Raw genomic sequence first — 18,765 nt, forward strand, 5'->3', positions numbered from 1 at the left:
GGTACAGTCATTCACATGTTATGTTGAACACAGGTACAGAAGTGCACTTTCTACCTGTACCATGTGTTTGAAGGGCCTGTATCCAGGTTCACTTAAGAATGAACAAAGGTACAGTTATTCACACAAACATGTGTATAGATAAGTGTTCAGAATGATGTCTGAATTGGGCTCCTGCCTCCAGTTCAAGCAACTGACAGTAGTGATGGGGGAAACCAGGAGTCTTGTAGCAGAGATAGAGCTATTGGAAACTGACAACACTCACTGGACCAGGTCTCACAATCCGTGAAACCCAATTTCTTGCAGTGAGCGGGAAGAGCGGTTGTGAGCGCTTGTGAGCCCGGTGGTTCTTATGATTAACAAAAATCGGGCTAGGCCAGGGGTGTAACTATAATAGGGCAAGGGGAGACAGTTGTCTGGGGGCCCACTGCCTTGGGAGGGCCCCCAGAGGCAAGTCACATGACTGACTCCCCCATCCACGCACCTGCCCGGGCTTCCTTGAGTTGTGTTCATCCTCCAAAACTGATGTGAGTGCTAAGACCTGGAGCTACCAGAACAGCACGTCTTTCTCTAGTACCATTAAAGGACTTGCAGCGTCCACAATTTACAAAAGCTTTAAAATATATAGACACTTGATGGACCTTTATAGGGAGAGCATTCCATAGGTGTGGCATCACACCAAAAGGGCCCTTTGTCCCTGGTCTCTGTCAACAGAACAAGAGAGCAGGGCCAGACAGCAGGACCTGCAAGGTAGATCTTAGGCCCTGGTTCTCCAGGCACAGGCGCTCTTTAAGATACCATAACCCCAGACCATACAGGGCTTTAAAGGTTAAAACCAGCATTGGCATAACACAAATTGAACTTGGTATATATATATGTATGTGTATATATATATATATATATACACACACACACACAAACACACACACACATACATATAAAATATATTATATATATCTCACTATGCTTTTTGTTACCACTCTTCAGCCTCATTTAAGATTTCTTTACTTCATGAGCTGAGCTTCATTGAGGGGGGGCCCATTTTAAAATCTTGTCTCTGGACCCACTCCAACCTTGCTACGCCCCTGGGCTAGGCTCTCCTAGCCCAATTTTTGTTAATCGTGAGAATAGCCCCACTATGTGAAAACAGTCCCACATGAAAACTCTGCCTTTTGAGCATTCTGGTTTCCCATCCCAACAGGCAGAGAAAGCTAGAGAAGAAAGAACTAGAAATCACACAGATGGAGAAGGAAGAGCCCCTGGTTACCTCTCTCTCTCTCTCTCTCCACTGTTTATCTTGTCTTCCTTCTCTTGGCAGCTAAGTTTCCCTGCTCCTCCCATTCCTAACTCTTGGTGAAAGCTAGCTGCTAAGGAGGAAAATACGGGGGCATGGAGAAAGGACCTGGTGGGCTGCTTTCTCTCTCAAGATATGGTTTCTACCCCTCCCAGCTTTTACCGTCTGTGGAATGATGATTGGAGGCTTCAGAATTCTCAAAAGGCAGAGCTCTCCTGGGCTAGAATTGCTCAGCAGTGGTTAGTGTAGTATATAAACAGGCTGTAAGTTAGGCAGATGTGCAGGGAGGGTTTCCAGGAGCACTGCCATGGAGACTCAAGCCTCCAAGCCCTGGGGACTTGAGCCGAACCAGAATTTGAGCTGATTTTGGAGTTGAGTAGACTGGCCTAACTCATTCCTAATCCACCATATAAAGGAGTGCCTTGATGTGCAACAAAGGTTTCAAGTAACACTACAAGCATACAAAAGAGATCCTTGTATTGTTTGTCAAAGGCCACAAGCAGTGTCTGTTTCTGCCTGTCTACCCAGAAACTGTCTCTTAGGAGCGTAGAGCTGGTCTTGTGGTAGCAAGCATGAATTATTCTCTTTGCTAAGCAGGATCTGCCCTAGTTTGCTTATGAATGGGCAACTACATGCATGAGCACTGTAAGATATTCCCCGTAGCATGCAGAAGGTCCCGAGTCCCCTCCCTGGCAGCATCTCCAAGATAAGGCTGAGAGAGACCCTTGCTTGCTGCCGCTGCCAGTCCGTGTAGACAATACTGAGCGAGATGGACCAATGGTCCGACTTTGTATAAGGCCACTTCCTCTGTGTGTGTATGAGAGAGAGAGAGAGAGAGAGAGAGAGAGAGAGAGAGAGAGAGAGAGAGAGAGATTTCTGAATCTGAAAGCTTATGGTCATGAAATGTCTGGCAACAGGTTATCTTTTGTTATGATTGCTGACCTGCAATCCCTGTAGCGGGCTCAAAGCCCACTTCCGTCACTTTCTGGCAGCCGCCTCACCTACGCTAATTATTTGTGACAGCTGAATTAAAAACCCCAATTGTCAGTCCTGGATCTCAGTGTTGCGAATCCAATCATTGCATGGCCTATCATTACCAGGGAGAAACTGTCACCTTCAAAAGAACAATGACCGGGCAAGGACTGTGTCAAGCAGAATCTTACCTGCAAATTAACTAGTTAAAGGATTAAAATGCCTGGATGGAACACACAGCTTGGAGGGTTCAGGGAGGACAGGTCTACCAATGGCTACTAGTCCTGATGGCTATAGACTACCTCCAGGCTCAAAGGCAGGATGCCTCTGAAGACCAGTTGCAGGGGAGCAGCAGTAGGAGAGAGGGCCTGCACATACCTCTTGCCTGTGGTCTCCCCAGAGGCATCTGGTGGGCCACTGTGTGAAACAGGCTGCTGGACTAGATGGGCCTTGGGCCTGATCCAGCAGGGCTGTTCTTATACAGTGGTCCCTCGACTTACGAAGTTAATCCGTTCCGAACGCACGTTCGTAGGTCGAAATTTCCGTAAGTCGAAAAGCGCACCCACGGAGGTCTGGAAGCATTCGTAAGTCGAGGAAACCACATCTAAAAATTCATAAGTCGAGGAAGCCGCATCTAAACTGGCAACGACTTCCGGTCATTTTTGTCGTTCGTACGTCGAAAACTTCGGATGTTGAGTACTTCGTAAGTCGAGGGACCACTGTATTCATAGGATGCTGGGAAGACAGCTACAGGCCTCTGCCCCAGGAATCACAACTGAGCATCACAATAGGAAACAAAACACAACTTGTTGCCAGATATTTAATTTAAGATCACCTCGAACATTCACGTGTTTCCAATGCACCAGGAAGACTGCCCATAAAAATAAAAATAAAAATCAGTTTTCCTGAGAAATTTCTGTCTGACTTTATTTCCCCAAGAATTCAGGGTGTCTCATAATTCTGAGTACTTAAGCTGTGGGTTGGGTTGCTACAGTTCTCTGTAGGTCTTGCCCAGCCATATTTCACCTGTATGCACTGCATCATGGGACCTGTATGCACTGCATCATGGGGACTGTCATCTCACCCACTTTAGTTTACCTTGATCCAGTCATGCCTTCTTAGTTGAGCAGCCTTGAATGTACTCCAGTTCAGCAACTGGAGTGAAGGTGGCGTGATTGTGTCTCTTCAGGGAGACCAACCTTCTCATTAAGCAGTACGTATAAGTATTGCCTAAAAATAATTTTTGAGTTGAATGAGAGTCAGGTCATCAGATTTTGGGTTTCCTTGAAGAGTGAGATATTGTAGATTCACCCCTAAGATTTTTTTGTTTTTTTTGCATTTTGAGCCCCTCCCCCTCAGCTGAGTTTTTGAGCCCACTGGTCACATGATCTTTGAAATTTTGGGTGTTGGGTTTTTTGTTTACTTTTCATGATTTTGGAACATAGGAAGTTGTCATATACTGAGTCAGATCATTGGTTTATCTAGCTCAGTATTGTCTTCACAGACTGGTAGAGGTTTCTCCAAGTTGCAGGCAGGAATTTCTCTCAAGCTTATCTTGGAGATGCCAGCCAGAGAACCCGGAACTTTCTGCTCTTCCCAGAGCGGTTCCATCTCCTGAGAGGAATATCTTACAGTGCTTACACTTCTAGTCTCCCATTCATATGCAACCAGGGCAGCCCTTTGTAGGGTTCTCCCAGCAGGGCTGCAAGCTTGGCCTGGTAAGGTGGCTGAGGGAAAGGGCTGCAGGAGTGGTGGCTAGAGGATGCAGGCCTGTGGGGCTGGGTGCATGGGCACTGCCACCGTGGATCGGCAGCCTGCTCACCCTTACTCGCGAGCCCCTCTCCTGCTGTTGGGACCAGGAACGGGACCTGGCAAGTAGGCAGGGGAAAGGGCTTCCGGAATGGTGGTGAGGAGCTCCCGCCACTCTCTCTGTCTCCTGAGCCGTTCCGCTACCATAGGAGCCTGGAGCCTTTTAGGAATGAGGGCACACATGCACCCTGTGTCTCCATCAGGGCGCATGCGCACCCTCATTCCCTGGGAGTTCCTGGCCCCAACGGCTGCAGAGGAGCTCGGGAGTCAGGGAGAGCGGCAGCAGGTGGCCCCGGCCCCACAGCCCCTTGCCCTTGCTCCGGCTACCCTCCCCCCCCACTCGCCAAGACCAGCTCCAACCACAGCAGAGGGGGCTTGGGAGCAAGGGCGGGTGTTGGCAGGGAGGTGGCTGGTGGTGCACAGCAGGAGTGCCTCTGCATCCTGTCCCACAGCTCCGGGCCACCTCAACCACTGATGCCACTCAGAGGCGTTCTGGACCCCTGGACTTCCGGGCTAAAGACCAGGGCCTCCACAGCCCCTGGGGCCCCCCACATCCTCTTTTGTCTGTCCCAGGTGGTGTGGTCGCCCAGCTGAGCATATTGATGCTTAATTTGCAGGGGAGGGGGCCCTCCAAAGACCTTTCGGTCCAGGCTCCAAAATTGCCTAGGTGCACCTCTGATGCTGCCCCTTCACCCACCTGCTCATCAGGGCTAGCTGGCTACACAACAGGCCAGCAGGAATGCGCCCGTGGGCGAGCTCCAGCCCGTGGGCTGTATGTTGTGCAGGCCTTTTCTGTGGCCATGAAAATCAGATCTGTCGGCTATCCTGCCACCGGCACATTTTCTATTACTTTGTCTTTGGCAGCTGTGAACCTCGGGACCATTAATCATAATCTGAATTACATTGTCAGGCTTTGATTTATGACTTTAATGGTTTTGATTAATTACAAATGTAAATGAATTGGAACACTTTACATTAGTCATTCGATAACTAACTGTCAGTATCTGGTGGGAAGTTTAAAGGGTTGCCATTATAAACATTTTTGGTGTTAAAAGTAAGATTTAAATATAATATATTTTACATTCCAAGAAATAAACTAAGGGCATAGGAACATAAAAACATAGGAAGCTGCCATATACTGAGTCAGACCATTGGTCTATCTAGCTCAGTATTGTCTTCACAGACTGGCAAAGGCTTCTCCAAGGTTGCAGGCAGGAGTCTCTGTCAGCCCTACCTTGGAGATGCCAGGGAGAGAACTTGGAGCCTAGATGCTCTTCCCAGAGCATCTCCATCCCCTGCGGGGAATATCTTACAGTGCTCACACTTCTAGTCTCCCATTCCTATGCAACCAGGGTGGACCCTGCTTAGCTAAGGGGACAAGTCCATGCTTGCTGCCACAAGACCAGCTCTCCTCTCCAAGATCATCATGTTTTTGTGTTAGCCATTGTAGGAGCTGAATATCTGTATGTTTTCAGTATAGGGAAAGCATATTCACAGAGTGACATGGGATGAATGAAGCTTGGATGCTATAGGATATAATGTATATTGTGCTAATGTATGTCCAGAATAGTTCAAAGCGGTTAGCAGAGGGAAATGCTTGGCTGCAGTTTTTGTGTGCTGTGCATGTGTGAACCAACAACAAAAACGGACTGACATCCAGACTAACACTGAATGTGCTCACCTTGCCATCCCCCAGCTATCCTCCTGAGGGTCCCACAATCCGTGTTTGCTGTTTCAGGGATTCCCAGATGTCGTTGACTGCCGCTCCCAGCATTCTCAGCTGCAATGGCTGTTGGCTGGAAATGCTGGGAGTTGTAGTCAACAACATCTGGAGATGCCTCTTGCAGGGAACACTGCCCGCAACTCCCAGAAACATAATTTCAGGAGGCACAGAGGGCCACAGAGGGAAGCAGCGGGGGGTGGGGGGGGTGTCAATGAGAGCCGCGTCTTCCGCACTCTGTGTTCAAACTCTGTGCACAAAGTGTTAGTTTGGATGTTGGCCAGTGTGTGTACAGACAGACAGGCCTTGAAGTTTATCATGCTGCAGCTGACCCGGCAAGCAGCTTTGCAGTTAAAAAGCTGGCTTACAGTTCAGTCCCATGAGCAGCTGCAGTAGAAATCTCAGGCAACCCTTCCTATGTGTGTGGTTCACCCCTACACACACATACTTAGCTATGTAGGATATCAGCCTGTTTTCTTTGGGACAAACATATGGAGTCTGGCCCTTGGTCCATCTATCTCAGTATTGTCTACAGTGAATCGCAGTGGCTCTCCAGGGTTTTCAAGCAGGAGTCTTTCCCAGACCCACCTGGAGATGCTGCCAGGGATTGAATCTTGGACCTTCTGCATGCAAAGGAAATGCTCTACCACTGAGCTACTACCTGGTCCCATAGCCCAGTGGGTTATCAACACGGAAGCAATAGGGCAAATTTAGCCATTAAGTGAGAGTGCATTTCCTGTGAGGAACCTCTTCTTCCGTGCCTTTGGAAGGGCAAGGAAGCTGCAGTCTTGCATCAGAACATTGGTCTCCTTAGTTGGGTTGCTTGCTTAAAAAGTGCTCTCTCTGTCTGGAGCAGTATCACAAAACCTCACTTATGAGCCAGGCAAAAGCTAGTTTCAGGAAAGAGGGAGAAAAGTTGTGCTTCTGATGACTGTTTGGAATGTCTAATTTTGAGAAGATGGATTCCACACTACGGTCTGTCCACGAGGCCTGTGCACACGCAGAAATATCAGATCAATGCTGACATGATTGTCGGCAGGTTTACATGACATGTAGACCGGCCTGAGCCATTTTTGGAAGGGTGGTATAGAAATCAAATAAATACATAAAATAAACGATATGGAAGAAAATTATTGGGGAGGCCAATAGTGGTTGGTAATGAGTCTCACTGACCTGAAAATCCTTCTCAGAAGCCTGTTTGGAAAGAGAGTCTCTCCAGGTGAACTACAGATTTGGATTTAAAGGACTGTAACACCCAAACTAGGAGGTGGGGGTGTGGGCGAAGAAATCCTCTCAGTTGGGTGCTTCCAGAGTGGTTACCTTGGTTCCCCAACCCCCAATTTCGGGATATAATCCTTAAAAACCAGTTCTGAAGCAAGCTTGGAGAGATTTTGTCTCCAAGCCAGTTCCCAACTTGGTTTTTAAGGACCACACTCCAAAGTTGTGGTTGGGAAACAGGCATTTTGCCCCACCCCTAGAGTTCGGTGGTGCAGTCCTTAAAAATCAGCCCTGAGCTGGCTTGGAGTGAGAGTCTCTCAAAGTAGTCCGGCTGGTTTGCCTCCAATATTACTATCAGAAGTTTTTCCTATAGGACAGCAGGTATTTTAGTCAGGATTCCGATGATTCGGTCTCACTGCTATCTTATTGGAAATCCTTCCCCAAATGCCTGATAGTGGTCATAGCAGTCCAATATTCCAATTGGACCGATATGATTGCATAGCCCTAATAGACACTGGGACTATGTAATCATATCCCCACATAACCCTACACACGTACAGCTGTACTCATGTTTCAGGACCCTGTTCTTTTGCAGGCTTTGCAGTTCTGTACAGCTCTCTTCAGACTTTCTGAATATAAGAAGGTCAGCGGGTAGGGACAGAAGGTGTGATCCTTCTCCACTCATCCCCAGGTATTCGGCCTTCATGACGAGGCAATGCACATAACATAAGAAAGAGAGCTGGTCTTGTGGTAGCAAGCATGGCTTGTCCCCTTAGCTAAGCAGGATCTACCCTGGTTGCATACGAAAGGGAGACTAGAAGTGTAAGCACTAGAAGAGATTCCCCTTAAGGGATAATGGGGCTGCTCTGGGAAGAGCAGAAGGTTCCAAGTTCCCTCCCTGGCAGCATCTCCAAAATAGGGCTGAGAGAGACTCCTGCCTGCAACCTTGGAGAAGCCACTGCCAGTCTGTGTAGACAATACTGAGTGAAATGGACCTATGGTCTGACTCAGTATATGGCAGCTTCCTAGTGCATTTTGTAGGAGCCGTTCAGAGGAAAGGTAGAACCCAATTTATTTTATTTTATTTTATTTTATTCATCAAATTTCTACACCACTCAGACTTTCGTCTCTGGGTGGTTAACAGTAACATAAAACAATTAAAACACATATAAAAACTTAAAACAATTCAACAATTTAAAATCAAACACAAAATTAAAACCTACAAATTTTAAGAAGCTGAAAAAGCTTGGGTGAAGAGATGGGTTTTCAGATGGTTTTTTTAAAAAAAAAAATTGGTACTTGTAGAGGCAAAATTGTTTCACACTGCATGCCTAATGAGGGAATGATCTTTCCTCATTATTTACCTGTCTAAAATATTTAAGATAGCCAATCCCGTTGATATGCTCCATTTGCCAACCTGATGCTCTTGGTATTCCCATTTTCTTTCCTCTTTCAGTGATGTTTCTTTTGTTTTAATCTTCAGGTTGTAGTTGCTGCTTCAGCCTACAGGCTTGCCATCTGCTGGTTCCTCTGGCTGCAACCTGTTTTACGGAACAGCAGGTGGTGTGGCTGAAGTGCTGCAAGAAAGGGGCACACAATGGTTCTCTCACTTTTGCATCTGCCACATTGACCTCTAAAGAGACTGCCATGGGTTAGGAAATAACTGAGGGGTGACCTGAAACCGCTTATCATTGAGATGAAGGATTTTGCAGAGCGGGGAAATGTGCCATTTGGGATCCTGTTCTGCTGCCTGCACTGCAAATCAAATTGCAGGTGGCTGCAGAAAACATTAATGTGACAATAAAATGCCCTTAATGCCGTAAAGCCAGGAAATCAAGGGAATTGTTCTCACCAAAACAAATATTGTATCCAATTGCTGTACCATGTGGTACTTCCCAGCACTTCTCTGCCTGCGAATGGATCACTTTGCAGCTTTACACACTGAGTGCTGGGGAACAAGTGTGATTAGGAGTTTATGGCTCAGGGTATAATCTGTCTTCAAGAGCTGATTGATTCGGTAATCTGGTTTTGAGGGAATTTCTTCCTCGCTTAAAATCTCTCAAGATAATCTAATCCTTTCTAATTGTTGGCATGCTTCCACAGTAGCTGACTTTTTCTCTACTCTGCTGAAGAACTGGCTTGAGGGAAGCTGTTGAATGTTCCTCCTTAATAAAAACCAAGTGGTTATCAGGTGTACACAGTTTTACTTACCGCAGCAACTGCAATGCCACCATCTAGGTGCTTTCCAGATTGCACCCTGCAATAGGGATGTGCATAAATCTATTTTTTTAATTCAATTTGTGCCCCAAACAAATCACCCCTGATTTGTTTTGTATCCAAATCTACCCCCTCCAAATCACCCCAGATTCGATTTGTATTTGCTTTGATTTGATTTGGATTCAGACCAATTCGGACCACTTAACAAGGTCCTAGGGGCACCATATTTGGGTGGCGGGTAGATCCCTGTGGGTGCCACCTACCCTCCAAATTCCAAGGCAGTGGGACACTTGGTTGATTTTTAATGAATTGTTTTTAGGGTTTTTTAAAACTGATTTTAAACATTTCCACCATAGGAAAAAATGGGGACTCGAGGTTGCCATATCCTAACCCTAAAATGGATCCCCAGATTTTATTTTAAAAAGAACTAAACTCTAGCCCTTGTAGAAGTGGAGTTATGGAGCAAAATGTGCAGTCATTATTTTTCAAGTGTTTGGATTTTTTGGTGTCTAATAACATTTCCTCATAATGAATCCCTATGAGGATTCATTGCACACCTTCATTTCTTATGTTCATTTTGACTGTGTTTTCAACAGTGCCAATTGTCAACTGCCAACTACACTCCTTCCCACCTGCAAGGCAGTGGGGTACTCATTTTAATTTTTAGGAGTATTGAAATGTTTTGATTCTTTGGTGTCTAATAGCTTTTCTCATAATGAATCCTTATGAGGATTCATTATACACCTTCGTTTCTTCTATTCATTTTGACTATCATTGGACAGTCAACTGCCATGTGTCAACTACATCCACCCCCACCCCCCCACCCCGCTACACGCTGGGATACTCAGTGTATTTTTTAGGTATTTCTGAAGCGTTTAGATTTTTTGGTGTCTTCATTGCACACCTTAATTTCTTCTGTTCATTTTGACTCCACTGCTTTGCAGGTGGGGGTGGGGAATTAGTGGCATCCCATGTTCCAACTACCCTGCAAGCCACTGGGTACTCAGTTTATATTTTAGGAATTTTTGAGGTGTTTAGACTCTTTGATGTGTAATGAATCCTCATAGGGATTCATTATGAGGAAAGGTTATTAGACACCAAAGAGCCTAAACACTTGAAAAAAAATCCTAGAACATAAACTGAGTAGTACTCCACTGCCTTGCAGGTGGGAGTGGGGTGTACTTGGCTCATGGCATTTGACAGTTGGCACTGTCGAAAAGACAGTCAAAATGAACATAAGAAATGAAGGTATGCAATGAATCCTCATAGGGATTCATTGACAAAAAGTTATTATACACCAAAGAATCCAAACATTTGACAAATAGTGACCACACATGCTCCATAACCCCACTTCTACAAGGGCTAGAGCTTAGATTTTTTTTTTTTTAAATGAAAGCTGGGAATCTGGGGGAATTAATAGGAGGGATCCAAATCTCGAATTGATTCAAATTGAATCAAGCGTGATTCGATTTGTACCCAAATCTAGCCAAAAGACCACAGGGGTGATTTGTTTTGTCTCCAAATCACCCGAATCAGCTAAATTCAGGTACAGATCGATTTGCACCTGAATCAATTTGCACATCCCTACCCTGCAATGGGGTCACAATGAATCTCTGAAGTGTGCTTCCACACTTTCTGTCTTGTGACACTGCAGTCCCTATGCTGACAGCAGGGTGCTATTCAGATTTCCAATACCTTGTTTTGAATTTAATGGCTGCGATGTAGTGCTATGACATCATATATGTAAAGAAGTTGTTAGTTTTTTTGGGTTGTTCGTTTTCGTGAGACTGCTTCCCCTGCTGTTTACATTTTGAATGCTATTTGCCTGAATGGAAGCATGTTGCTGCTGTTGAGTGGCTAATCTGGAAAGTGCCCTGGTGGTCATAACGTGTCCCATCCATCTTCCCTTGGAGTGGAAGAGGTAGGCAGGGATCATCTCGACAGTTGTGCAGCAATCCTTCCCCCTTCTCAGCTCCTGTGTTGGAAGGAAGGCTGGAGGCTGTTTGGTGGCTGGGTTGCCAAGGCTGCATGAGCAAGCCCAGAAGCTTTCTTACCTGCTCAAGAGCAGGGAAGGGGGAGGTATTGAGGGCCTGCTTGATTGCTATTCTGGGTTGTGACACCCAGAGAGCCTTGGCTGAAGAGCAGCTAAATGGACACTCAAGTTACTTCAGGGTTTGGGTTAGAGGTGTAGTGACTGAGATGTGACCGTGGAAGACTGGAGAAGAGAATGAGGTTGCTGTAGTCTGTAGGTTTCCATCTGATGTGACGGCAAGAGGCCTAGACCAGACAGGGAACTGTCCAATCCAGTGGTTCCCAGCCAGGGTTCCTCCAGATGTTGCTGAACTACAACTATTGGATGGCAGCCCTGTATCTCCTTCAGCACGGTATCCCCTTGCCCCACAAAGAGAAGACAGCAGCTCCCCCGCTCTAGAAAACAAAATGAGTTACACAATATTTTCTTATCTCTGTACTATCAATGTTCTGTAAAGTCCTGTAAGCTCAGAAAGCGATGTCTTTTTAAAGTCAATCCCCCTCTCCCTCTCCTCTCCCTCTCTCCCTCCTTATCCCCAATACCATTTGCACAGCATATGTGTATATGCATAGAACGACTTCCTTAGTTTTGGGTGACTCAGTTTGAATTCCAAACTGATAGGCGTTTGACCACCTATCTTTTAAAAAGAAACTGACTTATCTGTGCATTTTTGAGCAATTCCTTCCTTACCCAACCCTGCTCATAAACTGTAGCAAAACAAAATGCAATCATGCTCTTAATTGTCGGTGTTGATCTTGTTATATTTTTCAGAACAAAATCATTTTAGATCCCATGACATTCAGTGAAGCCCGGTTCCGGCCATCTCTTGAGGAGAGGTTGGAGAGCATTATCAGTGGTGCGGCACTCATGGCAGACTCTTCCTGCACTCGTGACGACCGGCGGGAAAGGATCGTGGCCGAGTGCAATGCTGTGCGACAGGCCCTCCAGGACCTGCTTAGTGAATACATGAATAACGTAAGTGGAATTCGGCTTCTGCTTTTTTCTTCCTCTGTGGATTTGTGAGTAATCGATGTGGTGGTTACTGTTTTATATAATTTGCAAAAACCTGGCAGTTCTGCCCCTCCCATTGAAAGAAAGAAAGAGAATTGATCAGTTTTAAGACTTTGAGATAGTAGTCCATGGACTGATGGGAGGGCACAGAAGGTTAATCTAGGGGGACTTGGCCATGCATGGTGCCTCACTGTGACCCTCTGAGCTCCTCGAAGGAAATGTGGCATATAAAGAAAACAAATGAATTGACAAGATTGGTGCTGTTACTTGACAATCTCTTATCTCCTGCAATGGAAGGGTATAGTCACATCTTCCGTTCCATCAGCACCTTTTTTGTTAAAATATCTTGTAACTAGCTCTATTTGAGCTTCTGCTTTTTCTCTAACCATCAGAACACCTTGCACAATCTTAATGTATTTACAAGGAGCTCCAGTGCTGGTAGGTAAAATTCTGCTAGAGAGGTACAGATGGGAAGATGTGAACGGCAGTAAGTTCTTCAGTTGTTGCCTTGTGTTCATTTAAAACACACACACCTCTTCCACTATTAGCTGTTACAGTGAACATGGGAACGTGTGGGCGGAGGCAGCAAAACCATAAAGGAAGGATATCTGTTTGCTAACAGTCTAATTGGAACTATTAAGCAAGTGTGGCTTGTGTAGGTTCCCTGGAGGTGTTGAGTAATCTCTGTCATTACGGGAGCACTGCACACACAGTGAAATATCTGAAATATCTTAAATGCAGTGTTTAGAACTTCAGGAGATGGGAACCACAATCTTTGCTAACAAAAATACACATGACACTGCACTCTTCAAAAAGTCTGCACTTTCAAGGCACTGGGGAAAACCTCCCTCACAATGGTTGTGTCACAGCAATACACCTTTAGATTTGAAAAACTTCGCAAAACACCAGTGATTATTTTGCACTTCTGTTTCTGTGCCTGGAGTGCATGGCATAAGTGCCACCACCCGTCACTGTGCATTTGAGATATTGCAGAATAATTCCTTGACCTATTGTCAATAGATGTACTAATATGTCGTTTTCCACTTGAATATGATAATCGCCAATGCTATAGAACACCTTTCCCAGAAGGTACTCTAGGCCTCTTGGAACATTCTAAAGAACTGTTTTCTTGGCATGCTCAGCTGCAAATATTATACCATCCCATGTCCTGAACTGACGTCTTTCCTAGTTTGGGATTCGGTTATATCAAAATGAATGGTGTAGTCTGGTGATAAAACGCACCACAAAGTGTTCTTTTGCTATCCCTTTCCACCCTACCTTTTAAAGTTTCCATATTCCTAAAGTGGGTGTAAATATGTATGAAAAGAATGAGTTATTTATCACATCTCCCTTGTGAAAATCAATAACGTGCAATATAAAAACACGGAACAGCGGTATTTTTATTTTATGTGTAACAAGGGCAATGTATTTTATCCCATCTGATAGCTTTTAACATTCAGCCAAATTGCGCTGACTTCAAGGAACCTCTCTTTCCCAGGTAGAGAATTAAGAGGCAGAAATGATTCTTGCTGTGCTTTTATCAGGTGTCACTTTAGATGCTCTGTTTAAATGGCAGTAAAAGGTGGACGAGGGTTTATTTTGAGGTGGAAGCCATAAAGCGAGCAAGTTAAAGAACAGGCCATGATGACGACGATGTGAAATATCCCTTTTTGGCATTGTTGCCTGTCCAGCCTTGCCTTGTGGAATTATCGCGTTTTGGTGGGAGCTATAAAAGATTTCCACAAAAGATGTTTCAAGGGCTGATGGATTGTTGTCTCCCGTTATTGCGGTATCTGTTGTTTACGTGCAGACCTTTGTGATAGCAAAAGACATTTGTCCGTCCTTATGAAATGTTTCTTATTTTATTTCCTCATGCTATTTTCAGATAAATCTTTACCGTTTAAACCTTTGGCATATAAATGTTTGCGAACATTTTATAGCTCTACTAAAGCTGTATCTCACATAAGAGGAATCAACTTGAAAAAGGATTTCAGAAAAAAATGTGCTGGGATGAGCATTGGCTGAGCGAATAGTGATGGGTCCAGAGCTCCTTTGTGGATTGTGGGAATCAGGTGTACTGTTTTAATATGCCTGTGTCGGTCTATCAAGCAGAAGCTTTTTGTCAAGACCAGTAAGCCAGCTGTTATCAAACTTAGCTCTCAAACTGGGGTTGTTGGACTACAACTCCCATCCTCCCCAGCTCCAATGGCCTTTTGTGTCTGGGGATGATGGGAGTTGTAGTCCAACAACATCTGGGGAACCAAGTGTGAGAACTGCTGCAATAAGGGATACCAAAAAGCCAAACATTCAAAGATTTCTTAAAGCACAGGAAATTCAATAAGGCCCAGGATCAAAATCTTCAATATAATTGTGAGAACATACCATATTGCTGCCATCAATTTTTGGTATGGCTTGGTCACAGCATATGCAGAAGATGCAATCTTGATTGTTAATGCAATACTTCTGACCAGTAGCAGATACACAGCTTCTACTGGGTGGACCAAATATGTGATTCAGGGTTAAATACTCAGACCTACTACTTGTTTTAATGTAATCTGTGAATCCTCTACACCTTTCTCACAGTGCCTAATTGCTTAGAGTATGTTTCTAATGTGTATTTTAATACTGATGCATGCACAGGGTGCTGTGTTCCAGGCAGCGGGACAGTTTTTGACGACGACAGGCATTGTTTAGTATAGTGGTTACTTTAGCCTTGGCAAGAGGTTCCATGAGTTTGATGGGGTCTCATTCTGAAAGAACTTTGTAATGTAAAGAAACCTTAAAGCTTTGGGTGGTTTTGTTATGAAGTAAAAGATGGCAGTTTTCCTGTGTCCCAAGACAAGAGTATGTCAGGTAGGTGTTAACAGTAAGTGAAAGATGAAATGTTTAATTGAGCACTTGGAGGAAGCTGTTCTAGAAGGCAGAACCAAATCACAGTGAAAAAGGTTGATAGAAGATGAAAATCTATGAACTCGCAAGATACTACCCAAGCCCATATTTAATAGCTCTGGCTGATCCTTGTGCCTGAATGGGGAGGAGGATCATTCTTGCACTCCTTCAGACAGTGACTTGGAACTGCGCAAGGTTAATCTGTGTCACAGTGAGCAGTAAATTACTTTCACGAGACAGCACAATATCCATAATCGTCTCCAACTCCGCCATCCGTGATTGGTGGCTGAGGTGGAGTGCCGAGTCATCTGGATTGTCTAATGTAGTTACAGCAGAGTATAGACTATATATCAGTTGACCACAGTATTTTGGTGCTGGCTTTTCAAGGAATAGTTAGGAAATCAAACCTGTTAGAACTAAAGGCTAGCAATTTGGAAATAATTAGCTGAACTAGTTTTGTGAAGCTCAGGAAGGTTTTGTCACAGATTTATATTTGAGATGCAAATTGAAGGTCCCCTTTTCTCAGTATAATGCACCTTGCTGTGTGGAAGAAAAGGGTTTACTGGGGGCAGTTCCCTTCATCTTAAACTCCAAAGCAGCTGAATCACTGGAAGAAGGATGTTGGACTATCTTTTCTTTGAACAGATAATAGAAATCCTGAAATGGTTGCTTCAAAGCCATTGATCACCTTTCCTGGTTTATTCTGTCTGTATTTCAGAACACTCCTGCAGAAACAATTAATCTTGCCTCTGATTGCTTGTGATCAAACTTGCAACATGTTTTGGGGGTGAGGAACTGTGATTGCTGTGGATGTTCACTTGGGTAAAATAGAAAATGCACTGTATGTGGGAAATGTAATCAGCTTTGCAAATGCACGCTTCATACTGCATATACACCACTCAGTAAATTAGTTCAAGTCATGTTTTAAGCCACTAGCTACTTTTCTTGGTGGCAATAATCACATCTTGGTCTTTAAAGGCATTTCTGTGGCAGTTAGCGGGCTGGGTGGGGGTGGGGAATTACAGGCAGAAGTCCCTAAACAATCTATGGATTCTATTATTTATTGAGAATTGCTTGCACTCTGGTTTTCCTGCTCTGGGCACGTCTTCCTTTTTCAGAAGTACCAGGCTGCATTCATCCAGTAAGCAGAATTCAAAACAGAGTAGCAATGTGAAACCCTTAGGATCACCGATAAGGCATCTAAACAATTTGTTCCAATTTTTTGCTTCAGTGATCTCATTCCTCTAGCGTTCAGTTGAAATGCTCAGCTAGGCCTTCCGTTCAAGGAGGACAGAGTGATGCTTTCTCTGACTTAATATCTGAACAAGCGGCAGATTTATTTCAATAGGGAGGCATGCCTTTTGGATGGCGGTGGCAGCATCCGTGGCTTCTGAAAGAGGCGACTGCAGGTGCCAATCTAGGATAACGTTTTCAATTTTCCTCTTTGTCTCGGCTATATGTGTGTCTGTCTCGATCTAGTTCCAGGACTGGGGAAGTTTATCTCAGTACAATACGCTGGAATGAGAGAAATCTACTTGCTGTAGCTGAGCACAAATTTGGCTCCAGTTAATTTACAGACAACAGAAATGGTGGGAAACTATGCATTGGTGAAGCAGAAAGTGTTTATCCAAACTTGTCTGACAGATGTACACATTTACTGGAGTCGTGTTTGTGTGTGTGTGTGTGTGTGTGAGAGAGAGAGAGAGAGAGAGAGAGAGAGAGAGAGAGAGTGTCTTTCAGACAGGTTTGAGAAGTTGCAGGAAGGCAAAGAAGCCCCAGTCCCCGCCTAAGTCTCCTTCCAGGGAACAGCCATCCTACTGCTAGAACTACCAACCAGGTATCACTGGCATCATTTTGTTTCATAAATTTAAAATGAAACCTAGTGCATCTTGCTGAGTTTCTTTAACTTCCCACAGCTGTTTCCGCTCCATGATTTTTTTTAATTGAAAAATTTCACACTTGTTACATGATGTAACAAGGTAGCAGCTGGAGCCCAAATTGAAGTACCTTTTGATCAATTTATCTGGGCCACTTTCTTTAGTTCCTGTGCTGCTGGGACCATGGGTATCTAAAGCAGGGGAAGGGTGTGGGTGGGTGTCCTTGTGTCATGCATAACGTATCAGTACTAGAGATGTGAAAGCCTGGGGTGAGAGAAACAGAAAAAATCTCTGCCCCTTCTTGTTTTTCACACACACAAAAAAAACACCCTGGAAACTTTTTGGGGAAACCAAGAAACAAATAACCAAGCACCCTGAATCTTGTTTTCCCCAGGCCTTCACACCTCACAGGAAATACATAGCTCGTGTGCTGCCAAGATGTGTGGCTGTGCTTCACCCTTACAAATGACAGATACTACATTTATCTCTGTGTGTGTGTGTTTTGTGTGTGTGTGTATATGTATGTAGAGCAGACCTGCTCAACTTCTGCCCCCCCCCCGCTTTTTTTGGACTACAATTCCCATAATCCCCAGCCAAAGTGGCCAGTAGCCACGGATTATGGGAGTTGCAGGCCAACACATCTCTGAGCAGCCCTGATGTGTAGAGACTTGTGAGTATATTTGTGCAAGCTACGTTACTGCCAGAGCTGGGGGAAATGTATTTGGGGTGTGTGTATCGTGTTGAAGCCAATACACAGAACTGATGTAATAAGTCTATTGTAATTGCAAATGTGGAAGAGTAACAGAGCCTGCAGCTTCCAGTCTCCAGACATCCACTGGGTGCCACTATAATCTGTACAGTATATCATGCATGCTCCATAGAAGATACAGTGCCATTCTAGCACAACCAGGAAAGCACTGTGTGAGGATTATAAATCTCCAGTGTAGCTGTCTGTTTTGCTCTTGAATGTTTTTCTCTTTCCTTCCTTCTCTAGCTTTTTGTCCATATTTATTTGTGTAGTGCAGCTCAAGATTTGAATGTTTATTTCATGATGTATGTATGAAATAATGTTTCTCACATCATCAACTTACTTTGCTTTGTCTGGTTGTGTGAGATAAAAATAGTGGCCAGCATCTTCCTCTGCATAACATAGGCGGTTCTCAGCAGAGGTGCAACTAGGGTGGGGCAGCCATGGCACGTGCCCTGGGCGCCACTTGAGGGGGGCACCATGCCAGTGTCTGCCTCCCCACCATTTCCACGGGCAGTGGGCGCCGCTCACTGCCACCTCCGGGGCCCCGCTGCCTGCTGCTGCCGCCCCCCTCCGGGTCCTGCTTAGGCTCAATCCCACCCCTCCCTCCCTTCCACTGGACCTGCCCGCAGCAGCAGCCTGGGTGCCGCCATCCTCACGGTGTAAAATAAAATAAAATAAAATAAAATAAAGAAATAGACTAATTTGCATCAGTGAAAGCAAAGAAGGTGCAGTTATAATTTTCATGTAGTGCCATGATTTGTCAATTAAAAGATTGATGCGCTTGACTTGTATTTTTGAGCGGATATTATGATAAAGTTATCTGAAAGATGGCTGTCAGATGCTTGGACAGGGGCCGCAATTTCAGTGCTTGCCCTAGGCGCTATTTCCCCTAGATATGCCTCTGGTTCTCAGTTGCCCGCACTGCCGTGGGCTTCTAAGGAACTGCCAGCAGTCTTTTGTGCAAGAGTGGAGACACTT

General features: G+C 44.9%; 1 protein-coding gene across 4 annotated transcripts in view; it reads left to right on the forward strand.

Moving 5' to 3' along the window:
• Nucleotides 1-18,765, forward strand: part of CTNNA2 (catenin alpha 2) — a 783,863-nt gene that overhangs the window by 258,232 nt on the left and 506,866 nt on the right. For all 4 annotated transcript variants that reach the window (XM_053257021.1, XM_053257022.1, XM_053257024.1 and 1 more), the window contains one exon: nt 12,031-12,234. In XM_053257021.1, the coding sequence (XP_053112996.1) occupies nt 12,031-12,234 (204 nt within the window). The remainder of the gene's footprint in view (nt 1-12,030; nt 12,235-18,765) is intronic.

Source organism: Hemicordylus capensis, chromosome 5 (genome assembly GCF_027244095.1).
Source record: "Hemicordylus capensis ecotype Gifberg chromosome 5, rHemCap1.1.pri, whole genome shotgun sequence".
NCBI classification, from domain to species: domain Eukaryota; kingdom Metazoa; phylum Chordata; class Lepidosauria; order Squamata; family Cordylidae; genus Hemicordylus; species Hemicordylus capensis.